General features: G+C 54.0%; 1 protein-coding gene across 1 annotated transcript; it reads left to right on the forward strand.

Annotated features, from left to right (window-relative positions):
• The first annotated feature begins 1,126 nt into the window (after positions 1-1,126).
• PITX1 (paired like homeodomain 1) lies at positions 1,127-7,518 on the forward strand. Its single transcript, XM_021549465.2, has 3 exons — positions 1,127-1,289; positions 4,085-4,290; positions 6,979-7,518. Exons 1-3 carry the CDS (start codon positions 1,127-1,129, stop codon positions 7,516-7,518), a joined length of 909 nt encoding a protein of 302 aa, XP_021405140.1.
• The last annotated feature ends 2,206 nt before the right edge of the window (positions 7,519-9,724 follow it).

The raw sequence follows: 9,724 nt of genomic DNA on the forward strand, positions 1-9,724 counted from the left end.
CATAGTCGCAGAGACCCCTCCCGAGGGTCAACGCGAGTTCGGCTGCAGCAGGAAAATTATTTGTTATTAATCGTGTGCTGAAAGATGGTGTGATGGGAGAGATGGCACTGCCGCTGCTCCCCGGGCTGCGCTCCCCTGGCCGCCAGCCGGGCCCGGGCAGCGTTCTTATATCCCCCGCAGACTGGAAAATAATGTTTAAAAAGGTTAAAACCAGTTCCGACAGAGCCCACAGCCCATGCACCCCTCCAGGAACATTTTCCCCGTGAGACTGAAATGTGTGGTGGGGTCACTTAGCCCCGCGCAGAAACCCTGAGGAGTGCGCGGGTGCGCATCCACTGCTGGGTGCGGAGGTTCCGCGGGTCGTGAGGCCCAGTCTGGAAGGGTGTGGGGATACCCGTGGGGCTGCCGTGCTGCACGGGGGCGCAACCTGCGCGCTGCCGGCTGGTAGGGGATTACGGAGGGGAGTGAACTGACGGGGTGCTGGCAGCGGGCGGGGGTCCCCAGAGGATTGTCCACCTTTCCATTCGTTTGTGAAATATTTTTAATACATCACCGAGTTTGGGGGAGGAGGCGGGTGAAGAGAAGGAGGAGGGAAGGCACCCCCGAAGGAGCCGCGGCCAGGCGGCGGGGGCCGGGCAGGGGCGGCGGGGGCCCGCGGGTCTGGCCGCGGACGCGCAAGGGGCGCGGATGGCGGGGAGTGCGGAGTTGGGTCCCGCGCGGCCGGGCTGGGCCAGCGCTAGATGGAGTGATGCATGAGCGAGACGGGGAGGTTTTAACCTTCAGGGGGAGGAGCCCCGTTTAACTACAGGCATTTGTTCTAGGGCAGGTCACTTTAATCTCTTTAGCTTTAAACTGTCCAACTCGCAACTCGCGTTTCTCTATAAGGGATCTTTACCACTTCCCTGCCTATGCGGCCGGAGCGCCGTGACTCTCCCCAGCAGAGACAACCGCCTTCCACGCACTGCCCAGATTGCTTCCGACACCCTTAAAATAATACTGTTAGTAATAAGTGGATTTGCTTTTGGTTTTTGTTGATTTTTTTTCTTCTTAAAAAAAAAAGCTCCTTGTTCCTTTCTGTGTGGAATAAACACCTGCAAACTCCCCCAGGCAGCCCGGCGCCCCTGCCATGGATTCCTTTAAAGGTGGAATGAATTTGGAGAGACTGCCTGAGAGCTTGAGACCCCAACCCTCCCATGACATGGCTTCCAGCTTCCATTTGCAAAGATCCTCGGAACCCAGAGACCCGATCGACAACTCAGCCAGTGAATCCTCCGACACGGAGGTGCCAGGTAACCCTCCCCCTCCCCGCGCCCCCGCGGCCCCGGCCCTCTCCCCCCGCGCTGCCTCCCCCTCCCCACCGCGCCTTCCCTCCGCGGGGCGGCCGGGGGTGCCGAGCCCGCGATGGAGGCGATGGAGGGACAGGGGTGAGCAGGAGCTGCCGGTGATCGCGGCGACTCCATCCCAACCGAGCCCCGGGAACCGGAGCGGGGGGCAGGGGCCCTCCTGGAGCTGCCTCCCCCACCGTGCCCGGCGCTGACAGCCCGCCGGGGGGACACATGGCTCCATGGTCCCATCCCAGGAGCTGCTCTCTTTTATTTATTTTATTTATTTTTAAATAAAAAACTGTCGTTATTAATTGATGGGGTCGGGAGGAAGGGGAGGCTCTTCGGGGAGTGCGGTTTTGCCGGATGTTTCTGAAATAATGTCAGCTTTTGCCCGGGTTTATTTTCCAGCTCGGGTGGTGCAGAGATGGAAAAAGATCTCTCTGTCAGCGAAAAGAATTTTTTTTAAAAAGAAAGAAAGGGCAGGCAGAGCCGGAGAGGCAGCGTGGGGCCAAGGCAGGCAGTGCGGGCCGCCGCGGAGGGGATGTGGGCGGCCGCGGAGAGGTTTTGCGTGGGAGCTGAACGCTTTCCCCGCAGGAAAAGGGAAGGATCCCCATGCCCTGACCATCGTGTGCGAGGGCTACAGGGAACGCTGTGCTCTCAGATTGCATTTAATTAAAACAACAACATTTTTAGAATGACAAGGGAAAGGTAGAAGAGAGGAACAAAAACTTAAAGAAGGAGTGTGATATTCCTTCTCCAGCCAGACTGTTTCAGAGGGAGTTTATGTTTTATATAATTTTATTTTTCTAATAGCTATTGTTGCTCTTTGGAATTTTAACCTAGAGAGTAGCTGTTGTAAGAGTCGGTCCCAAAGTGGCACTCGGTGATTGAAAAAGGTTTGGGTTGTACTGCCCGGCCTGATTCGCAAACAAAGTTAGAGACCGGCGTCTGGAAGGGACTCTGAGATTAGAGGGGATTATTGGAGATTAGAGAGGGAGATTTGCTCCATTTTGCCCTACCCCTGTGTGTGACCCCTCGGTGCTGCCGGAGGGCTGAGGAGCTGCCTGCTTTTCTTCTCCGAGAACCTGTAAAATGCCTTTAGATTTTATTTTTTTAATGTGAAAAAAAAAAAAAAAAAAGTAGTTACAAAAGCCGATTAAAGATGCCTTGCCTTATGATTTGGAATTGTATCACAGCCCTGCGCTGAGGCCGGATTTTTAGGGCGGACCGGGCGAGTTAAAAGTCAGCGCTGGGCGAGGGGCCGCGGCCGGAGCCCATCGGGACCGCTGCCGCTCCCCGATCGCCCCGCTCCCTCTCGGGCGCTTGATCCGAGCCGTTCGCGGCCCAAGCGGGAGGATTTGTTTTGGCGGGGGTGATTTCTGTTTCTGTTTCGCCGCCGCCGCCGGGCCATGCGGCTCGGCCGGTCTGGGGACCGGGGGGCCCGGGGCGGTGGGGTCTGCGCTGAGAGGCCTTGGCTTCGCTGCAAACCCCGCAGAGCCATCGGCCCCTTTTGGGGGTCCGCTGAGCAGCTGAGGTTCGCTCGCACCCTCACCCCTTTCCCTGTGCAGGGCTCCCAGCAAGGTGCGATTCAAGGGTGACTTTGCAAGGACGAGTCCTCCCGGGCTCTGCATTCAGCACGAGATTATTTTTAGACTCCCGCTTACCTCGCAGAGGTCGGGGCTGTAGAAATAACCCCGGGCCCGCCGGCGGCGGGAGAAAACCTTCTGTTTAAAAACAAAAGCAAAAACAAACAAAAAACCCAAACCAACAAACAAAAAAAAACTCTTTAAAGGAGGAGAAAAAAAAAAAACAAAACTCCAAGGGCGAAAACTCGCCGCGGTTTTTCCCTTCTGCAGCAGCAGGACCGAGGCCGGGCTTGGCCGCGGCCCCGGCCCTGCACGGCCCGGCCGCAGCTTCCCCGCGCCTCCGGGGCCCAGCCCGGGAGCTCTTTGGTTCAGGGCCTTTAGAGCCGCTCCGAGCGCTTCAGCCGGGACAAACCGGGCCCAAGCCGGGCTGGGAGAGCCACAGAGCCCGTTACGAAAGGGGAGAGGGGGTTCGCAGGGTCGGTATTGAATTCCTGCTCCCAGCCCGCGCAAATCCCGGCCCAGAAAACCCTCCTGGGTGGTTTCTTTTTTCTTTCCTTCTCCGATATGATTTTTGCGGAGGGCTTCGCTCAGCCCTGTGTTAAAATAAACACCAAAATCCTAAAAGTTGAAGAATAAAATAATTATGAAAGTAGAACGAAGGAGGGGAGCAGAGAGGGGCCTTTTGCAATTAATTGCTCCGGGGTTTTCCACCCTTGCCCTTCCAAAGTTTCCTGTCGCGGCCGAGCACAACAAAAACAATGGAGCAAAGATCACGCCTTGGTTCGGAGGGAGCGAGAAGGTGCCGTAGAAAGGCGGAGCGGCCGGTGATACGGGGACCCCGCTCCCCACGAATGCAGTCACCCGTCGGGCCCGCTTTGAGCCGCTCTGAGGGTCCCTCCTGCTGCATCCCTGGGTGCCCTGGGCCCGGCAGGGCTCCCTGCTCCTTCCCCAGCCGCGCCGGGAAAGGCCGGGATGGGCTGTGGGGCGCTCGTTTGGTGCAGGGCTCGGCGGGACACAGTGGGGCCCCCACGCGTGTCTCCGGTGGGGTGGGCAGCGCTGACTGCGGGGCGGGGATATCTGCCTTTGTGTGTCTGTACTGGGAAAAAAATTAAAGCACAAAAACACAAAACAAAACAAAAATAAACCAACCATCCCCAACCCGACCCCTCGCAGAAAAAGAGCGTAGCGGCGAGCAGAAAAACGAAGACGGGGCCGCCGACGACCCGGCGAAGAAGAAGAAGCAGCGGCGGCAGCGGACCCACTTCACCAGCCAGCAGCTGCAGGAGCTGGAGGCCACCTTCCAGCGAAACCGCTACCCCGACATGAGCATGAGGGAGGAGATCGCCGTCTGGACCAACCTCACCGAGCCCCGAGTCCGGGTAAGAGGGGCTGCAGCCCCGCCGGGAGCGAACTCTGCTCCGGGGCCGCCGGAGCGCGGGGGGCTCGGGGAAGCCGCCCCTTCTGGGGAGCGCTGCGACGGATTGCTCTGGGCTGGATGTTAATGGCCAAAATTGGGATCCAGGTCGGAGAGGAGGAATTCAGCTCTCGGCCACGGAGAGATGCCGCCCGGAGCGGGTAGCGACCGCCGGCCCTGCACTGGGGACCGGTTCGAGAAGTGGGCGGCGAGCGGTGCAGGGAGCAGCGGAAGGCCAGGGTGGGGAAGGGTCTGACTGTGGGGGGAAGAACCCTCTGGGCTGGACGAAAAGCGCCGCAGAGATGGAGCAAAATGCCATCCGAGCGACTTCCCCTCGCTCTGGTTATTCCCAGTAATCGCCAGGGCCGTGTCCCAGCAAGCCGCTGCCCCTCGCTATCGCGGCGTGGCGAGCTCCGATCCGCTCCGTGCGGGTCTCGCTGCCGGCCCCTCCCGGCTCGCGTCCCCCAGGCCGCGGGCTCTGCGTGCAGGCCGAAAGCGAAGGACAGGGGATGGGAGCCCTCATAAAATCAGTACGCGCTGAAGACACAAACTTCTACCGCGAGGGCGCTCGATTTTTACACGCCTCGGAGCCTATGCCACCATATATATTTATATATGGATATATGGTGTATATATACATATATAGCATACATATATATATATGCGCCCCTCTTAGCCAGACTCGAGGGGTTTGGTAATGTTAGTACACACGGCGAGAAACATATGTATGTATGTGTGTGTATGTGCATGCATACATATATTTATTTTTATATTTTTATATATAGAGATGTGTGTGTGTGTGTATGTGTGTGCTTCGGCAGTTCTTTACAGAGATTTATGAGCGAAAGATCCTGGCAAAGAACGACTGGGCCGAAGCGGCTCGATCTCTATGGATCTATCACTGTGTCTCGGTTTGTCCATCTCCCAAATGCTTTTTTCCACCCGAGACATTTCCCCGCGGGGTTTCGACAGTGGTCGCACACCACGGGCCCGTGGGCTAAGCGCAGGAGGAAACGGGAACTGCGGAGCGAAGCCCCGCTGCACGGAAAGTGCACTTCTTCTTTTTTTCTTTTCGTTTTTAGTTTTTAACTTGGCAATTAAACCTTGAGTGACCAAATCGGATTACAGAGATTCTGCTTTAAACATTTGAAAAGTAAACACCCATCTGAAACAATTGCGTCTGAAAGCATTGTCTTAATTGAGTTTGAAACAAAACAAAGCCTGAGCATTAATATTGGTTGAATATTTCAGGGAACAAATATAACTAAAATATGAGTTGCAATTAACATAATTTCGTTCTCCTTCTGTGTGGAGATGTTTGGGTTTGATGTTTTGAGATGGCAGATTGCAAATCTAACCTTAATTTGCTATGAGGGCCTTCCTTTAAAATGTCTAGGAGCCATAATTAAAACTATTACCCTCATTTTCAGGAAATTCCTGTCTGGAAGCACCTTCCGAGGAGTATATTACAGGTTTTGAACATGTTGGCTTTCGTTTCCTATTTATACAGGATTCTTTTTATTATTGTTATTTTTTAAAATAGACTCCGCCATCCGTTCCCCCACGGAGTTTCCATCTTTGAGCCCGGTATTTAATAATAGTTGTGCCATTTCTGCGCCGGGAGGGGAGGCCCCAAGAGCCGCCCCCCGCCCCCACCCCGGCTCCGGAGGGAGCGCAGCCTGCGCGGGGCCGGGGCCCCGGTGTCCGCAGGGAGCTCGTGGGCCCCGGCTCGGTGGGAGAAATCCGGGATGCGGTGGGGAGGATGCTGCAAGGGAGGCTCGCAGCCCGGGCGCAGGCAGCGGCAGCAGGATGCAGATTTTTAACCAATTTTTAAAGGTTTTTGAAGCTGTTCGGCTTCAATCAGGGGAGACTCAAATGCTTTCCTAGGGATATATATATATATATATAATGTATAAAAATAATCAGAGACTGGAACCGGTTTTCGCATCAAACATCAGGACCAGTCCCTCTTCTCTGTTTCCTGGTTAGGGCTGTAAATTCTCCTTAGATATAAAGGCTGCATCTATCCAAGGGCGATGCGGGGATTGATTTTTTTTTTTTTTTAACCTAAACATACTAATCTAATCCCTTTTTTTATGATCTGTAACAGGGGACTTTTATTACACAGCATTAGCTTTCGGAAACGCGGCAGAGCCGGGGCGAGCCGGCCCTAATCAGAGCGGGCCGTGTCTTCGCCCCCGTCTGGCTCCGGGACGGGGGCGGCGGGGGCGCGGGGGGCCGCGGACACCCGCGCAGCACCGGCCGTGGCACGGAGGCGGCTGCGCGCATCCCGGCCGGCGCACCGCGCTGAGCGGAGAGGGATGCGCGCAGAGCCCGTCCCGCGGGCGGGGGGCGGCGGGGACAGGCGGTGCGGGGACAGGCGGTGCGGGACAGGCGGTGCGGGGACAGGCGGTGTTGGACAGGCGGTGTTGGACAGGCGGTGCGGGACAGGCGGTGCGGGACAGGCGGTGTTGGACAGGCGGTGCGGAGCCGCGGAGCCTGCTCCGGTGCTCCGGAGGGGCTGGCCGGGCCGGGGGGAGCGGGCTGCGGTACCTGCGCTCCCCTGCGCGCTTCTGCGCACCGTCGGTGGGGTGGGGGGCTGCTGCGGCCCCCCGCACTCACCGAGACGTGTCGCTCCCCCCTCCCCACGCAGGTTTGGTTCAAGAACCGCCGAGCCAAGTGGAGAAAGCGGGAGCGGAACCAGCAGATGGACCTGTGCAAGAACGGCTACGTGCCCCAGTTCAGCGGGCTGATGCAGCCCTACGACGACATGTACGCCGGCTACCCCTACAACAACTGGGCCACCAAAAGCCTCACTCCGGCGCCGCTCTCCACCAAGAGCTTCACCTTCTTCAACTCCATGAGCCCCCTCTCCTCGCAGTCCATGTTCTCGGCGCCCAGCAGCATCCCCTCCATGAACATGCCCTCCAGTATGGGCCACTCGGCCGTGCCGGGCATGGCCAACTCCGGCCTCAACAACATCAACAACATCAGCGGCTCCTCGCTCAACTCGGCCATGTCCTCGCCGGCCTGTCCCTACGGGCCGCCGGGCTCGCCCTACAGCGTCTACCGGGACACTTGCAACTCCAGCTTAGCCAGCCTCAGACTGAAATCAAAGCAGCACTCCAGTTTCGGCTACAGCAGTTTGCAAAGCCCCGGCTCTAGTTTAAACGCCTGTCAGTACAACAGTTGACGGACTTGACACAAACCACCTCCGACAAAACACCGCCGACAAAGCAAAGCAGAAGCAAAGCGACGTTTAACGGAAAAGAAAAAAAAAAAATTAAACCCGATGATGATTCAAAGCAAAACCCAAGCAAGTGAGAGAGGGGAAAAAAATAAAATAAAGCACACGCCCCCCCCCCCCCCAAATAAAGCCCCAAAAATTCCGCGGACTTCGATTGTCTAGAAAAAAAAATTAAAAAAAACAAAACAAAACAACGATGCAACCAACAAAGCAGCGCTTTAAAAATATTTTTTAAAAATTAAAAAAAAAAAAATTCCTCCATCTAAAACCGTAAACGGACCAGAAAACTTTTGCAAGAGACATCAAAATCTGGTACATGGATGAGTTGCAATTTTTTTTTCTCTGGATTATGCGGGTTGTATGTGTTTACTTGAACTTGCACAGGAGTCGGTAAGGCGGCCGCTGCCCCGCGGGGAGGGCGGCAGGAGGGGACGCCTCGGTGGTAAGAGCTGGTGGGACGGTTCTTGGCCGCTTGTCGCACGGGAAGAGTTTGGTTAATGTTTACCACTGAGAAACAGAATCACACTCGGAAAAAAAAAAAAAGGGTTTGGGGAAGAGGGGAGGGAAAAAAAAACCAAATCGCAGAGTAGAATCTGCAGGGCGAAAAATGGTTGAAATATTAGGTATGAAACTATTAAAATAATAATGACAAGGGTCAACCACTTATATAAGGTTATATTTATATCTACCGTTGCATTATGCCGGATCATTGTCCTTGGCCGTTGAATAAACTGTTTTTAAAATGCATGATTCTTGATGGTTTTTCTTTAGTTGGAAGCTCTAATCCAGTCATTCCTGATATTAAGCAGCTCAAGGTTTCTACCTCTTCATCCTTTCCAAAAGACTGCAGTATCCCCGGTTGTGAGAGAGCACAGAAACCCTTCAGCAATGCGAAAACTGTTCATCTTTTTCCCCATCCAAAGTCTTATCCTGATAATGAAATTATCATTCATCTTTATTTAAATGCAGGGGGTGTTTTTTCTCTTTGAAAAGTAAAACGGAAAACCAACCCCCGTTTATAAAGTCTCGAAAAAAAGACGAAAAATGGTTTGTTACGAAGTGATTTCAGATACTGCATCTCTGCTAGAGACACAGAGAGCCTCGGCGTCCGGAAAGGTTCTTAGCAAAGCTGAAAGCGTTCCTTGCTTTTCTAAATGTGAAGGAAAAACAAGGAACCAAAAAAAATTCTTAAGGTGTTATTATCTTAAGGTGTTATTATGTAAATATAGATACTTTTACAAGTGCTTGTTGGAAAAAAATAAAAACAACAAACAAAACATGGAAATGATAAATATGATTTTTATTAATACGCATACAAAAGGCATATGAAGTTTAATTGCAGGCATATTTGTTGCTTATTTTTGTCGATACTTATTACCTGTAGATGACAAAGAGACATAAAATGCACACGGTACTTCTTTCCCAGTGTATTTCACACCTGTGGTAAACGTTACGCTGGATGTTTCAATTATGCTGTTGTGGATAAGGATGCAGTATATATATTGTTTTATAAGTTATGTTTTGTGATTTTTTTTTTTTCAAAATTAAGAGCATGGGAATAAAAAAGAAAACTTAAAAAAAAACCTAAACCGAAACGAAATCTAGAAATGCCTTTAATGTTCTTTTCTGGTTGTGTTTAAGAGAGTGACTAAACAAGAAGAAAAGCCACTTTCTGTCCCCCGCCCCGTGGTGACATTTTGGGGAGGTCCCCCCGCTTGCTCCGGTAGTTGCGCCGTCTCCCCGCGTCCCCCGCAGCTCCCGACGGGGAAGGAGCCCCGGTGCCTGTCCCCGCTCCCCGGGGCAGCCCTGGCAGGGGAAACCTTCCCCAGTCCAGTTTTATGGCAGGCTGTTAGGGCTGCTGGCCGGAGCTGGGGATCCAGCCCTCCCTGCCGCTGCGCTGCTGCATCCCACCCATTCCCATCCCGCTCCCTCGGGTTTCTTCCTCCCCGCAGAGTTAATCCCCGCACCCTGCAGCACCCGCCCTGGGTCGCAGCCCTGACCCTGCTCCTTCTCCCGCAGTCCCTCGTCCCGTTTCGCTAAGGTGCGTTTCTCTCTTGTTTCTCCAAATTCCCCGACATTCAGAATTTTAAAGCTTGTTCGATTAATTCTCCCTCTCCTTTAACTTTTTGCAAGCACAAATCCCTCTGATTTA

The sequence above is a fragment of the Lonchura striata genome, chromosome 15 (genome assembly GCF_046129695.1).
Source record: "Lonchura striata isolate bLonStr1 chromosome 15, bLonStr1.mat, whole genome shotgun sequence".
Taxonomy (NCBI): domain Eukaryota; kingdom Metazoa; phylum Chordata; class Aves; order Passeriformes; family Estrildidae; genus Lonchura; species Lonchura striata.